Source organism: Rattus norvegicus, chromosome 14, assembly GCF_021556685.1.
Source record: "Rattus norvegicus strain SHRSP/BbbUtx chromosome 14, alternate assembly SHRSP_T2T, whole genome shotgun sequence".
NCBI lineage: Eukaryota > Metazoa > Chordata > Mammalia > Rodentia > Muridae > Rattus > Rattus norvegicus.
Genome location: NC_141547.1, coordinates 85789906 through 85805965, shown reverse-complemented (window position 1 = coordinate 85805965; position 16060 = coordinate 85789906). Strand labels below are relative to the sequence as shown.

The following is a 16060-nucleotide window of genomic DNA, read 5'->3' as shown; positions in this document are numbered from 1 at the left end:
GGCAGAACCCACTTCCTACTTTACTACAGTTCTGCAGGAGTTAGGCAGTGCTGGGCCTCCCCTTTCTGTCTTCCCCTTGACCTCTGTACAGAAAGCTCTGGCGTCCTGGTCTGGAGGCTTCCAGTGGGCAGGATGGAGGATGAAGAAGGTCCTGAGTATGGGAAACCAGACTTTGTGCTTTTGGACCAACTAACAATGGAGGAGTTTATGAAGAACCTACAGCTCAGGTAGACATGACATGGGGGTGGAGGGTGCTGGGTTTCTTCCTTCCTTTCCTCCCTTCTCATCATCCACGCCGACCTGACAGAAGCACGGAAGGTACCCTGGTCCCATCGTCAGGAATGGGGACAGGGCTACACATACCTAGACAACACAGGCTGAAATGATAGCATCTGCAGGAGATAATGGCCACTCCGAAAGTAACCAGCTGTCAGAAATGGAGCTGCCCACTCCCTCTCACCACACCCTGGTTAACAAGCCCAGAGCATGATAACCTCTGAGAAAGATGGGCAAAGGCATGGGGACCAGGAGCTATACTGCATTTCCTCTCTGTACCTGCTGATGCTTCTTCTCTGGGTCTCATGTGGGACCTGACTTGAGTTTCCTTAAGGAACTCCAGAATGAAGTGGGCTCCACCCCAGAATCCCAACAATCGAGTTGTTCCTGGGAGGGGTCCCAGGCTCACTGAAAAAGGCAAGGAGGGGTCCAGGAGCTAGAAGCAGGGCATGACAAATGGCCTTTTGTGCGGCTGGACTTCATGCCCACCTCCGAGGGAGGTCTGTGTGTGCTGGGAAGCTCTTTAGAGAGCAACTGAGGACCAGGACTCTCACCGGGCACAGAGATGGAGCCCCGAGGCTGACACATGGACAGCACTATCCAGGAAATGAGTTCCTTGCTTTGTTAATCTACCTCATTCTCATGAAAAGCAGGCTCACAAGCATGCTGTCCCTGCTCTGTGTGCTTAGCAGAGGAGGACAGTGGGTGCACGTCACACAACTTGTAGTCCCTAGGAGTAACTTGTCAGAAGGGGCAGAGAAAGAGGAACCCTGAAGAGGCCTGCCTGGGGTTGGGCGGGCCCTACACACCCAGGACTGTTGGGGCCCCAAGGAGTAGGCAGGCCAGGACCCCTCCTAGAGCATGAAATCCAAGAGAGGCACAGCCCTGGGCTCCTGTTCGTAACTTGGTTTGTGAACAGAAGGGTGGAGGAGTTGAGATGGGATGGAGAGGGGTGGTGGCCATGGCTGGGGGGTGCGAAGACCAGCAAATCACCACCCTATGATTTGGGTGGGGCAGGGTGAGTCCCCTTCCGGATCTGGTCCCGCCTAGACTCTGAGACAGGAAACAACCAAGGCCCCCCTTCTCTGGGAGAGTGCCCTTTTCTCAGTCTCCGCCCAACTGCCCTGCAGGGGGTCACCTGGGACCAGCCCTGATTCTTGTGAAAGACCCAGGACTCTTTTCACCTTTGTGGAATGGATCCTCCTGGTTCCAGAGACCTGAGCATCCTGGCAGAGAGCAGTGTGGACCACACCCTTTGCACTGTGCTGAGCACTACTCTGGGTGCTTACTCAGGATGGCACCAAGGGGTCTTAAGTCAATGAGGCCCCTTTTCTCTTCTCTTTCTGGAAGGGAGTGAGGACTGCTTGAGGCCTGCCATGTGGGCCTCTCATGGATGTGACTATAGAGGCCTTGTTCTGTTCTGCCATACCCAGGTTTGAGAAGGGCCGTATCTATACCTACATTGGCGAGGTGCTGGTATCTGTGAACCCCTACCAGGAACTGCCATTGTATGGGCCAGAGGCCATTGCCAAGTACCAGGGCCGTGAGCTCTATGAGCGACCACCTCATCTTTACGCCGTGGCCAATGCTGCTTACAAGGCAATGAAGCGCAGATCCAGGGACACCTGCATTGTCATCTCAGGTACCTGTCCCAATGAACTGGTTGCCAGAGACACCCTTCATTAATAAATGTGGATGATGGTGCTTCCACATCTGTGGGTTGGACTGGGACAGGGATCTGGGTCAGCGGTACCAAACCCAGCTGGTTCCATCATTTCCCATCTTCTCGGCAGGGGAGAGTGGAGCAGGGAAGACGGAAGCCAGCAAGCACATCATGCAGTACATTGCTGCTGTCACCAACCCAAGCCAGAGGGCTGAGGTAGAGAGGTGAGCACTGAGGGGTCCCAGCTGGGTTGAAGCTTCTTTGCTAGGGGAAGAAGGGCCCTGGACTAGGAAGAAAAAAAGAGAGTAAAGGCCAGCTTAAGTCACTCTCTGTTGGGAAGGCGCCAGGCTGCTCCCTGAGTTCTAAAGCCACACCAAGGACCTTTCAGATATAGGAGGTGAGATCCAGCCAAGGTGTATGTACCCTGCCAATTGGGGAAGGGGTGGTATCAACAGGGAGTTGTCAAAAGTGTCTCAAAGCAAGGCAGGGAACATCTGGGGGGAGCCGGCAGAAGTCTGGAGAAATTGGCAACCTAGTGAGAGGGTCAGGCAGGCAAATTCCAGCTGCCTGATCCAGGAGATAGGCTGGTCTGTCCAGTCCTCTATTCCCCATACAGACCCTGCAGAAGTCTTAGCCTGTCTCTTCTGTAGTGATGTGGTAGGGGCTTGCAGGACAGTAGTAGGGATGTCAGTCATCACTACTATCTGTAGCAAAAGATCTATTGCAAAACAGATGAGTCACGGGGAATGGCCACAAGAAACAGCACATAGCATTTGCTGAGCACCTGTTCTGGGCTCAGAGCTACACAGACAATGCATGTGACACCAGCAAGCTGGATCCTCCCAGATCTCAGCGCCAGGGAAACTCTGAACAAGGTGGACCACTCAGTCCCTCAGAGTCAGCTCAGCTTCCTGGCCCATCCCGGGATGCTTTGTTTTTAGACAGTGCCTCTGTCCACAGGGTGAAGGACGTTCTTCTCAAGTCTACCTGTGTGCTGGAAGCCTTTGGCAATGCCCGCACCAACCGCAACCACAACTCCAGCCGCTTTGGCAAGTACATGGACATCAACTTCGACTTCAAGGGGGATCCTGTTGGAGGACACATCCACAGCTACCTGCTAGAGAAGGTGGGGAGCTTGGCTGCGGACGCCCTTCCCCTCCATGAGAGACCTGGGGATTGGGAACACAGTGACTTGATGTCGAATGGTAGGAAAACAAGAGTTCTTTGTGGCTCTTCCCTGGGCTTCAGCGTTCCTGTGTCCCAGGCTGCTTTCTGCCTGGTAACACATGATGGGGCCCCTGATACAGATATCCTCCCAGTCTGGAATCCAACTCTCCCTCTTGCCTCAGTCTAGGGTTCTCAAGCAGCATGTGGGGGAGAGGAACTTCCATGCTTTCTACCAGGTAAGCCTCTCTGAGTGGAGAGGGGATGAGAGTTAGCAAACAGGAGAAGCAGGGAGGGGCAGTAGGCTGGACCCGTCCTCCATCCCTTCCTCACTACCCCCAGTTTCCCCTCTCTATCCCACACTAACCTGCCCCCAACCACTGACTTCATTCCCCTAACCCCTATCCCAAACATAATACCTTACCCCAGACACCAAAGGGTGGGAGATCCTTGAGACCAGAGATGTCCTCTACATAGGACACCCAGAGTACATGAGAGTGCCCTGGGACACAGTCAGCTTTGACCACAGGTTCTGTGTCTGAGTCATCCTGTTTCTGTTGGGGGATGGGATTGGTAGAGGAGGGTCCTTGAAACTCGGTGTCCTAACTAAAGAACTTGTGTGCCCTTCAGTTGCTTCGGGGCAGCGAGGACCAAGAGCTGCAAGAGCTGCATCTGGAGAGAAATCCCGCTGTGTATAATTTCACGCGTCAGGGAGCTGGGCTCAACATGGGTGTGCACAATGTGAGGGCAAGGGGTACAGGTCTCAGCCAGACTCAGGGACTGGACAGTGATTGGCTCGGGCCAGATACAGGATGAACAAGTACCAGGGGTGGAAGAACAGGGATTCGTGGAGGAGAAGGGATGGGGCGAGCAGGTGCCAGAGATGGAGATCCGAGGTCTGTGAAGGGCAGGTTTCCTGGGTCCACGTTAGCCTGGGTGGTAAACGCCTTCTCCCCTAGGCCTTGGGTAGTGATGAGAAGAGCCACCAAGGAGTGATGGAGGCCATGAAGATTATCGGCTTCAGTCCCGAGGAGGTAGAATCCATCCATCGTATCCTAGCCGCCATATTGCACCTGGTGAGCTTGGCCTGGAAGACCTGGGAGAGTGAACTCCCTGCCTGGGAACCTCCAGAGGGGAGGGGTTGGACTCACTAGTGATATACCAGTTGAGCTGCCTCCCTCCTCTGCTGAGACTAAGTTGGCAATGCCCAGGAAGGGTCTGGGAGAGCTTGTGCTCCTTAACAGCTGAGCCTTGAAAGTCAAGCCTCTGGCACTGTGGCCTCAGTATTCCTCAGTAACTTTCAGCTTCAGTTCTCTTTGAGAGGCCCCAGTTGAAGGCTTTAGAACTCTGCCACGTCTGCAGTCCACAGTGATTAGTAGACCGTCTGAGTGGAAGCTGTGATTCCCATACCCACACCTTCTGCCTTCCTTCCTTCTCTCCATCCAAAGGAGAGCTAGGCTCTCTGGACACATGGAGCCTAGCCTGTTCATGGTCCCTTCATCACCAGGGAAACATCGAATTTGTGGAGACAGAGGAAAATGGACCACAGAAAGGAGGCCTGGAAGTGGCAGACGAGGCCCTGGTAGGATATGTGGCCAAGCTGACAGCCACCCCCAGCGACCTCGTTCTGCGAACCCTGCTGGCTCGTACAGTGGCTTCAGGGGGCCGAGAGGTCATTGAGAAGAGCCACACTGTGGCTGAGGCCAGCTATGCCCGGGACGCCTGTGCAAAGGTATTCTCAGAGGAGTTGGAGGGAGAAGCCATGGTAGTAAGACAGAAATATTGGGCTGGTAGCACAAAACACCGTGCTCTGCTCCAGGCAATGTACCAGCGACTGTTTGAGTGGGTTGTGAACAAGATCAACAGCATCATGGAACCCCGGGACCGGGACCCTCGGCGTGATGGCAAGGACACTGTCATTGGGGTGCTGGACATCTACGGCTTTGAAGTATTCCCTGTCAACAGGTAGGCAAACCAATCAACCCCTTCTGTACCTTTGACCCTGTAACCACCGTGGCTACCAGAAACTTTGGTTGGTCTAGAAGGAAGAAATGTTTGGCTTTTCCTGCTGGTCCTTGAGCATTCTTTTTTTTTAAAAAAAAATTGTTCATTTATTATATATAAGTACACCGTAGCTGTCTTCAGACACACCAGAAGAGGGCATCGGATCTCTTTACAGATGGTTGTGAGCCACCACGTGGTTGCTGGGAATTGAACTCAGGACCTCTGGAAGAGCGGTTGGGGCTCTTAACCACTGAGCCATCTCTCTAGCCCCAGTCCTTGAGTATTCTAAGTTTGCCTTATCTGTGTCCCCAGCCAGTTAGGGAACTTGATGGCAAGCAAAATTTGGGGGCTCATTCACCTCCCCTATCATTTTTTGTTTGCTTGGTTTTTTTTGTTTGTTTGTTTTTGTTTTTTGGGACAGGATTCTCCATGTAACAGAGTCCTGGCTGTCCTGGACTTGCTTTGTAGACCAGGCTGATCTTGAACTCACAGAGATCCGTCTGCCTCTGCCTCCAGAGTGCTGGGATTAAAGGCATGTGCCACCACACTGCTTCTCTGGATGGTGGCTCCCAAGTCCATTCTAGGGCAGGGGTGGTAGGGCAGAGAGTTCAGACCCCACAGTGCAGAGGGCAGGAGAAAGGCAGCTGCCCATCACTACCTCCCTCCCAGAGAGTGAAAACCCCTCTAAGGCCCCGCCCTACCCCCCAGCTTTGAGCAGTTCTGTATCAACTACTGCAATGAGAAGCTCCAGCAGCTCTTTATCCAGCTGATTCTGAAGCAAGAGCAGGAGGAGTATGAGCGAGAAGGCATCACCTGGCAGAGCGTGAGTACCTGGGCTGGGGGAAGAGGGGAGCTGGCGGCAGTCAGGGAGGGGGCCTTAGGAGCCTCGTGTGACCTGAGGGTGCTAAGCCAGCTTCGTGCAGGGGGGACATGACTGGCTGGTGTTGGAAGGTTCTCTAGGGCCTCCCTTCTGGCCGTCTCCACTTCAGATCGAGTACTTCAACAACGCCACCATTGTGGAACTTGTAGAGCAGCCCCGCCGAGGCATCCTGGCTGTACTAGATGAAGCCTGCAGCACGGCAGGCCCCATCACTGACCGGATCTTCCTGCAGACCCTGGACACACACCACCGCCACCACCCACACTATTCCAGCCGCCAGGTGTTCTCGCTGTCCCCCATGTTAGGGCAGCACAGAGGGCGGGTGGGACACACGGAGGAGTTCCGACGCTCAGGCCTCATGGGGTTCTTGGCCAACTTAGCCTGATAGCACTAAAGTCACAGTCACCTCTGTCCAGCAAAGGTGATCGTGGGATTGTCCCTTTGTGTAAACTACAAGGTTACTCCCATCGTCTGTGTCTTACCCTGGTCTGTCCCATAGCTTTGCCCTACGGACAAGACCATGGAGTTTGGCCGAGACTTCCAGATCAAACACTATGCAGGGGATGTCACGTAAGTCCCACCCAAAGTCCCAGGAAGCATAGATACAGGACAAAATTTTATGTTTCGCCCCATCTGTATGCATCTAGAAGTTCTTTTAAAATACTCAGGTCAGGGGCTGGAGAGATGACTCAGAGGTTAAGAGCACTGACTGCTCTTCCAGAGTTCAATTCCCAGCAACCACATGGTGGCTCACAACCATCTGTAATGGGATCCGATGTCCTATTCTGGTGTGTCTGAAGACAGCGACAGTGTACTCCTCATATACATACATAACTCTTAAAAAAAAATACGCAGGTCAAACCAGGCATGGTGGCATACACCTTAATCCCAGCACTTGGAAGGCAAAAGGAGGCAGATGTCTGTAAGTTCAAGGGCATCCTGCTTTACATAATGACTTCCAGGACAGCCAGGGCTACATAATGAGAGACTCTGTTAACAAGAACAACAGAAAAACTAATAGCAAAATATCCACTCCTGAGCCCTGCTCTATCCCTGTTATTTGAAGGACTTTCAAGTTGAAAAGTGAATCCCAGAAAGCCAGAATCCTGCATTTCCTTCCCCCCCTTTTTTCTTCTCTTTCTTCTTTTTCCTTCCTTCTTCCCTTCCCTTCCCTTCCCCTTCCTTACTTCCTTTATTTCTTCTTTCTTTTTTGGCTCTGAAGATCAAACTTGGCGCGCTGTGTGCATGGTAGGCAAGCGCTGTACTGGTGAGCTGCCTCCAGCCCTTATATATTCTACCTACGTTGTGACTACACAGCCCAGTCTGACCCAGAGCCTGCCGTTCCCCCGCCTCAGCCTTCCAGTTGGGATTATGGATGTGTACCACCATGTCCTGGTTAAGATCCTGCATTGATTAGTCCCCAGGTGAGGGCTCACCGCAGTCCCCAGACACCTGTCCTAGTTTGCTTTCTATTGCTATGATAAAGACGATGACCAAAAGCAACTTTGGGAGCAAAAGGTTTATTTCAGTCGCATAACGCATTTGCAGCTCATCACGGAGGGCAATAGGGGCAGGACTGAAGCACAGGCCATGGAGAAATGATGCTTGGTGCTTTCTTACCTTGGCTCCCTCAGCCTGCTTTCTTACGGAACCCAGGACCACCTTCCCAGGGATGGTTCTGCTCACAGCGGTCTGTGCTCTATCACATCAGTCAAGAAAATGTCCCAGGGTTGGAGAGATGGCTGGGGGCTTAGGAGCACTGTCTGCCCTTCTAGAGAACTTGGGTTTAATTCCCAGAACCTACACTACAGCTTAGAGCTGTCTGTAACTCTAGTCTTAGGGGATCTGACGCCTTCTTCTGGTCTCTATGGTCCCATAGACACTCATAGACACACCCATACCCATGAAATAAAAATAAACAGATGAATCTTTTAGAGATTATGAAACAGAAAACATCCCACAGACTCGCCTACAATCTAATGGAGGCATTTTCTTAATTGAGGTTCCCAATTCTCAGACAACTTGTTTCAAGTTGTCAGAAACTACCCAGCACACCGCCTCTGAGCATCGAAGCCTAGATTTTCCTTCTGGAGTTGTCATGACAACTAATAATTTACCCCTCCTCGTTCCTCTCTAAAGTGGATTTGAGGCAACTCGGAGAAATACAGTGTTTGATGTAAGCTTCCCAAGGAGAGAAAATAGACAATCATATACCTGTTCCCAGTAACCCATGCCTTTGGTCTTCACTAGTGCTACAAACAGAACCAATCAATATTTATCAATAAACTTTCTAGTAGTCCAAGAACCAAATAATCATTCTGGGGCTCCCATGTCTATGTCACAAGGTTGAAGTTCATCATAACTGTAATTGCTGGTATTTGTAGAAACTCAGTAGACTCGGTTCAAGTACTTTTTAAATTAATTTATTTATTTTATGTATGTGAGTACACCGTCAGACACCCCAGAAGAGGACATTGAATCCCATTACAGATGGTTATGAGTCACCATGTAGTTGCTGGAAATTGAACTCAGGACCTCTGGAAGAGCAGTCAGCACTCTTAACCACTGAGTCATCTCTCCAGCCCCTTGGTTCAAGTCTTTAATGTACATGGAGGAGCACAGAAATTGCATGGCTCTTCCAAAGCCACCCAGTGCACATGTGGAAAATGTAGGACTTGGTGCTGGGACGCCTGGCTTCAGACCTGGGGCCTTAGCCTCTGAGTCCTTTTCCAGGACGGAAAACTTAATCTGAGGAGAACAAGTGTAGGTAACAAGGAGAATGCAGATGTGAGAGACCCAGCAGAGGGTAGCAGGCTGGAAGAAACTGAGCCAGGAAATTAGAGATAGGTGACAGAAGGTGGGGACCTTCTTGGAAGCCTGTCCCTTAATCTACTCTCCTACCCTGGTATTGGTCAGGTACTCTGTGGAAGGCTTCATTGACAAGAATAGAGACTCTCTCTTCCAGGACTTCAAACGGCTGCTGTACAATAGGTGAGCATGGGGGCTGGGGATTTAGCTCAGTGGTAGAGCGCTTACCTAGGAAGCGCAAGGCTCTGGGTTCGGTCCCCAGCTCCGAAAAAAAAAAAAAAAAAGAACAAAAAAAAAAAAGCAATGTCTGAAAAAAAAACAAAACAATAGGTGAGCATGGCTTGCTGGACCAGGATTGGGAATCTGCAGGGACTCTGGGGTTTAATCCCTACTTAACTCACAGACAGCTTGAAGTTCAAGACTAAAACTATGTAGCCATATTGGGTCAGGTGGGCTTTACCCTGCCAGGGTATCTGGGTAAAGCAGCATATGTCTTCAGCATGGATCCCACCTTGCGAGCCATGTGGCCAGACGGGCAACAGGACATCACAGAAGTGACCAAGCGCCCCCTGACAGCCGGCACACTCTTTAAGAATTCCATGATTGCCCTGGTGGAGAACTTGGCCTCCAAGGTATGATCTTTCAAACCCTTCTCCGTGCCCCGGGCACACATCATGGAGGGGCATTCTTGTTCTCTCTGCTTGAACCCTGTCTGCCCCACTGGAGACAGAGCAATGGCAGGCTTTGAAACCAGATACCCCTAGCTCATTGCCTTGCAGGTAAGCTGGGGGTTACACAGGCAGGAGATTGACACTAAGCTTTCTTGAGGAACTTTGGGCCAAAAGTCCGAGAAGCAATTGGTGGGGAGGGTATGGAAGGGTGTGTTAACCACAGAGCATCCAGAAATGGCAACCTCTCTGGGAGGATGGGATAAAGTGGGGGTGGAGGGGCTCCTATCTCCTTCCTGGACAGACCCAGCTCTGAGTTCTGGTTAGGTTCCAGGCCTCTGGGACCCTTGTTCTGCTGTGATTTCGCTTGTCCCAACTCTGCTATCCCAGACACTGAGCCCTGGTTCCTTGAGTCAGGACCCACAGAAATGGCTAGCTTAGGCCTCTAAGCATCCTCTGTTCCTATAGGAGCCCTTCTATGTCCGCTGCATAAAACCCAACGAAGACAAGGTACCCGGACGACTCGATGAAGCCCACTGTCGTCACCAGGTCGAGTACCTGGGATTACTGGAGAATGTGAGGGTCCGCAGGGCTGGCTTTGCTTCCCGGCAGCCCTACCCTCGGTTCCTGCTCAGGTACAAGCTCCCACACCCGTTACAATGGGAGCCATGGCTTCTGTGTGGAACTTAGGGGATAGGAACAGAGAGACTAAATAACGTCTTGCATCATAACGCAGGTTAGAGCCAGTGCAGGTCCAGCCCCAAGGCACCAAAATGTCTGTGAGAAAATCTGGGGAAGACATGTACATGTGCAAGGTTAAATGTGAGGGCACAAGCAGCAGGCATAGGGAGAAACGTGGCGAGGGTTTGCCCACCATGCCATAGCTGTCCCAGAAGCATACTGGCATGATTTTAGCTCCGAGAATTCCTAGTACCTCTACATTCTTCCCAGGGCTGGCCAGGGAGGGGGACTCGTGTGTCCTTCCTGATGCCAAGTACCCACCATCGTGTCTTGTAGGTACAAGATGACCTGTGAGTACACATGGCCCAACCACCTGCTGGGCTCTGACAGGGAGGCGGTGAGCGCCCTTCTGGAGCAGCATGGGCTACAAGGGGATGTGGCCTTTGGTCACAGCAAGCTGTTCATCCGATCCCCAAGGACGCTGGTCACTCTGGAGCAGAGCCGAGCTCACCTGATTCCTATCATTGTGTTACTGCTGCAGAAGGTGCGAGGAGAGGGTGGGGACAGGTGTTCACACAGATCGTGCAGAATGTGCCTCTCCTCTCCCACTCCTGATGGTGTTCCTGATATTTTGAAGTCACGTGTGGGTCCCTGGCTATTTGCTTTGTAGGATGTTCCTGACGGTCACATTCTGGGGATGTCCCTCTGTCTCCAGGAGCCATGGAGAAAATCTCTATCCCCTCTCTCCTCTCTCCCACACAAGCTTTCTTTTTTTTTTTTTTTTTTTTTTTTTTTTTTTTTGGTTCTTTTTTTCGGAGCTGGGGACCGAACCCAGGGCCTTGCGCTTCCTAGGTAAGCGCTCTACCACTGAGCTAAATCCCCAGCCCCCACACAAGCTTTCTTCCCAGGGCATCTACAAGTGCCAGCCTGGGATAGATGAGCTCCTCTTTTCTGAGAGACTACAGACTACTGAGCAGTTTGTCTGTCCTTCAGGGCCATATGCCTACCCAAGAACAAGCCTCTGGACAGAATTGGCTCTAAAGAGCAGAAGGCATGATAGCCAGCCTTCCGGGAGACAAGACTCAGGAAAGATCAAGGGCCAACCTAGAATCAGGAGGCTAGCGCCTTGCTAGTGATGACCCCGTGTCTATTCCCTGTGTTCCATCTAGGCTTGGCGGGGCACCCTGGCCAGGTGGCGCTGCAGGCGACTGAGGGCCATCTACACCATCATGGGCTGGTTCCGGAGGCACAAAGTACGCGCTCACCTGATTGAACTACAGCGACGGTTCCAGGCTGCACGGCAGCCCCCACTCTATGGCCGTGACCTTGTGTGGCCAACACCACCCGCTGTGCTGCAGCCGTTCCAGGATACTTGCCATATTCTCTTCAGCAGGTACCATGCTCAGCCCACCATACGGTTTCCCATCCAGCCAACGTCCTTTGAATGCTTGAGCCCGACTGGGAGACACATCACCGAATCCCCACTCTTAATCAGCAGGGAGATAGGACTGAGTGACATTAACTGGCCATCCATGTGCCATGACTGTCCCGGCACTGAGCTGGGCCAGTGTCAAAGTCTTCACAAGGGAAACTAGCTAGTCAAAACTGGGAAATGAGGACTCCATGCTGGTGTGGACCTTGAAGTCTGAGTTGAAGTTCTCCAGAAAGAGAACACAAAGCAAGTGTCGGATCAGGAGGTGTTTGATGGCTATGGGTTTAGAGGCTGTCTCCTAGGTGCAAACACTGGGTACAAAGAGCCAAGGTCAGAGAGGTAGGCAGGGATTGGGACCCAACGGGCAGTCAACATCGGCTTCAGAAATGACCCTTTAGGGGAAAGGGCTGGAGAAGGGATCAACGAGACAGGCACCTTCTGATCTCTGTCCTCTTCAAGGTGGCGGGCACGGCAGTTAGTGAAGAACATCCCTCCTTCAGACATGACCCAGATCAAGGCCAAGGTGGCTGCTATGGGGGCCTTGCAAGGATTGAGGCAGGACTGGGGCTGCCAGAGGGCCTGGGCCCGAGACTACCTGTCCTCTGTGAGTATTACTCAGGTCCAGGACAATGGGGGTGCTGAGACTTGGCACTGCTGTGGGTCTTACCAGCTATTCTGTCTATCCCGGGGTTGCCTGGCCTGTGGAACCCTCTTCTTGGTCCTGTCCTAAGAGTTCATGCTTCAGGTTTTGGGCTTTTTTTTTTTTTTAAACCATATCGATTCCTAGAGTCTGCAGAGCAGTCCCTGACCCCTGAGAGTCCTGTGTTCTCAGGTATAGCTGCCCCTCATATTCTCTTATATTTCTGGTTGTGAGCCTACCCTTTAATGGCTGAGCCATCTCTCCAGCCCAGCTCCTCATATTCTCAATTATAGTGCCCCATCAGGCACAAACACATACATATGTATGCATACACACAGAGATACACACACACAAACACACACACACAAAACACACATACACACACACACACACACCAATACTTCAATACATCTGCTGCCTTGCTCCCTTCACTCTCAATTGGCTGCTGTAAGTTTGCTATCTCTCGTAGCTTGATTTCTGTTGCTGTGATAAATACTGTGTCCAAAAACATCTCAGAGAGAAGTTTCATTTCAGTTTACAGATTACAGAGCATCATCCAGGGAAGCAAAAATAGAAAACCAGGGCAGGGTCTGAAGCAGAAACCATAGAAGAATACCGCTTACTGGCTCACTCTCTCTGGCCTACTCAGATATCATTTTCAGCATCCCAGGCCCTCCTGCCTAGGGATAACACCGCCCACAGTGGACATGGTCTTCCTACATCAGTTAGCAACCAAGAAAATGCCACATAGACATGGCTACAGTCCAATCTGGAGGGGACAATTCCTTCATTGACTTTCCCTCTTCCTGGGTGTGTCAGGTTGACAACCGATGCTGACTATGACACACACCATCCTGGGTCTCTATGTGGCTGGGTGAGACATGCAAGGCACTCTCGCCTTCTGAAGGCTTTCTCTACAACTACATATATGGGCCAGGCCAGCCAGGCTAGTACACAGGAAAAGGAGGTGGCTAGACTGTCAAAACAGTTCTGTGCCCTTTGCTCTCAGAGAAGCCATGTGCCCAGCTGCTTATTTATGTACAGGGCCTCGATTGGGGCTCCCCACGGTGAAGGACAGTGGTGGTGTTTGGCCGAGAGTTTCTGTCAATCAAGCATGACCCCAAGCCCCTCCCACACATCCGTCTTCCATGCTCTGTCCTCAGGACACTGACAACCCCACAGCTTCCCATCTGTTCGCTGAGCAGCTAAAGGCACTTCGGGAGAAGGATGGCTTCGGAACCGTGCTTTTCTCCAGCCACGTGCGCAAGGTCGGTACTTGGCCTGGAGGTCATGGGGGACAAAGACTGGAGGGACTCAGCAGGGAGACCTGAGACAGCCTCTGCCTAGGTCTGGTTGCTTCTGATACTCTAGAAACGGCCATCCTTGGTCAGCCCGCGAGGAAAAAAAACAGAGAGGGAGGATTAGATGGGCCTGGAGAAGGATGGGGAGTACCAGCCTGGGCTCAGGCGGCTTTTCCGCAGGTGAATCGATTCCGCAAGCGCCGGGACCGGGCCCTTCTGCTCACAGACCGGCATCTCTACAAGCTGGAACCTGGACGACAGTACCGGGTGATGCGGGCTGTGCCTCTGGATGCGGTGAGCACTGTGGACATACTATATCCCCTGTGGCGTGTCTATGAGGGCCCTGGGAGCCCTCCCCTCCTCTTCATGGTTTGCTAGGGATTGATAGACCAGGTTATCCTTAGCCAAAGGATGGCAGTCAGCACCCCTCTGAAAACCCTACAGTGTCTTTCTCTCTCAAGTACCTCGACCCCTCCCCACCCCCACCTCCCACCCCCACCCCCATACCTTCGTGTTTCAGCCAAGCCAAATGGTCCCTTTCTCTGCCTTTGTTATTTTTTTAGAGGGCCTCTTGCCTGTGTAGATCTGAGCCCTTACCATAGCTTTCAGCCACCTCCTGTGGGATCCTGTCCCCTCCTTTGCCTGGCTCTATGGTTATTTGGTCCCCTTTGCATGGGCAGTTTTGTTCCCAATATTTTTTTTCTCACAGGGTGAGGAGTAGCTGGGGGCGGGGATCAGGCCGTGTTATGTCTGGGTCTCCCACCCTTGGTGACTTCATTGCTGTGAGAGTCAAAGGACCACAGATATCACCCTATGTGGTACAGTAGCTACATGCCAGTATGGCAATAAAAATGTCCCCAAAGCATAATAAACCAAGCGTCAGCCCCAGCAGCACACTCCAACAAGAATCTGAACTTGTCTCTCATGGCGCACACTGCTGTTGCATGGTGTCATGCCAATCTTCCCCTCAGTCAGCGGGGCTCAGAGAGGCGAGGACGGCAGGTGGGTGGCTGGACACCGGAGCGGACGCTCTGCCAAGGGCAGTGCTGCCCAGGGGGTGCTCAGGAAAGTCTTCCGGGAAGGAAGTGGTTGGCTTGATGTGACCCTGACCCCAAGCTGTCGTCTCAGGTGACAGGGCTGAGTGTGACCAGTGGACGGGACCAGCTGGTGGTGCTACACGCCCAAGGCCATGATGATCTTGTAGTGTGTCTACACCGTTCCCAGCCACCCCTAGACAATCGAATTGGGGAGCTGGTGGGCATGCTGGTTTCACACTGCCAGGGGTGAGTCTGGGGTCATTTGGGACGTGGGCAGACAGAGCTCTACCACTCTGACCCTCTAATCTTCCTGTTGCAGGGAGGGACGAACCCTGGAGATCCGTGTCTCTGACTGTATCCCACTGAGCCAGCGTGGTGCCCGGCGCCTCATTTCCGTAGAGCCCAGGCCAGAGCAGACTGAGCCAGATTTCCAATGCAGCCGCAGTACCTTTACCCTCCTCTGGCCAAGCCACTGAGCAAGCTCAAGCCAGCCTAGCCTGGTCTCCGCACAGTTCTAGACACCTGGTCTTGACCGTACTAAAGGCTAGGATTTGTCCACCTTTATATAGAATGCCACAAAATAAAGATGCTATATTTGTACCCAGTGTGGCTGTCATTGCCTTGGCCAATGTTACCTTACCCAGCATTCCCTGATAATACACTGTGAGACCACGTAAAGTAAAAGAGGAGGCCTGAGGACCCAGTCTGAAGTGGGTGACAAGATCTCAGATCTCAGGACCCCAACCCAGAGATAGACTAGATGTAGAGCCCATGGTCTGAGTGAAGCGTCCTCCATGAACATGCTGAGTCCAGCTTGGCCATGTAAGGGACAGACAGTATGACATGGTTTCCCGACCCTGAAACAGAGGACGCTTGCTGTGGGCGTAAGGTTTGTTTGTATAATAGTGCACATAGGGGTTGGGGATTTGGCTCAGTGGTAGAGCGCTTGCCTAGCAAGCGCAAAGCCCTGGGTTCAGTCCCCAGCTCCAGAAAAAAAAAAAATAGTGCACATATTTTCACATTCCTCCTGCTAGGAATGTCCTCTCTGCCAAGGTTAGTGACTTCATGATAATCCAAAACAGCACGAATCTGGGAGGCAAGGGTGTCTAACGTCTCAGCAAAATAGTAGTTTTGGGGTTCAGGAATCGCCACACAAACCATATAAACACTAATCTCTGTTAAGAAAGAATAATTTGGGGCTGGGGATTTAGCTCAGTGGTAGAGCGCTTACCTAGGAAGCGCAAGGCCCTGGGTTCGGTCCCCAGCTCCGAAAAAAAGAACCAAAAAAAAAAAAAAAAGAATAATTTATTGAATGTGCACCATGATATTGGTCAGACTAGGGATGAGTAGGTTGATGTTATTATGCAGGTGAAGGCAGATATAGGATAGAACGAGGCCTGTCATTGGATGAGAAGGAAGGATGGGCGGGAGAAGTTTTAGAGGAGGAGGAGCCTGGAGAGAGAGAGAGAGAGAGAGAGAGAGAGAGAGAGAGAGAGAGAGAGAGAG

The 16060-nt window shown here is 52.0% G+C and overlaps 1 protein-coding gene across 11 annotated transcripts; it reads left to right on the top strand.

Moving 5' to 3' along the window:
• Window positions 1-25: 25 nt before the first annotated feature.
• Window positions 26-15154, top strand: Myo1g (myosin IG). Of its 11 annotated transcripts, none has more exons than NM_001437040.1 (22): window positions 26-227; window positions 1710-1918; window positions 2070-2163; window positions 2900-3065; window positions 3289-3342; window positions 3734-3844; window positions 4063-4179; window positions 4611-4835; window positions 4923-5068; window positions 5816-5930; window positions 6097-6267; window positions 6487-6557; window positions 8904-8978; window positions 9295-9427; window positions 9932-10098; window positions 10481-10688; window positions 11314-11537; window positions 12036-12180; window positions 13380-13484; window positions 13698-13811; window positions 14646-14800; window positions 14874-15154. In NM_001437040.1, exons 1-22 carry the CDS (start codon window positions 133-135, stop codon window positions 15028-15030), a joined length of 3057 nt encoding a protein of 1018 aa, NP_001423969.1. In that variant the 5' UTR covers window positions 26-132; the 3' UTR covers window positions 15031-15154. The 11 variants fall into 11 exon arrangements, with proteins under 11 accessions (NP_001423969.1, XP_087438768.1, XP_087438770.1 ...); XM_087582642.1 differs by having other exon boundaries at window positions 28-227; window positions 3294-3342; window positions 3734-3833; XM_087582644.1 differs by having other exon boundaries at window positions 28-227; window positions 3294-3342.
• The last annotated feature ends 906 nt before the right edge of the window (window positions 15155-16060 follow it).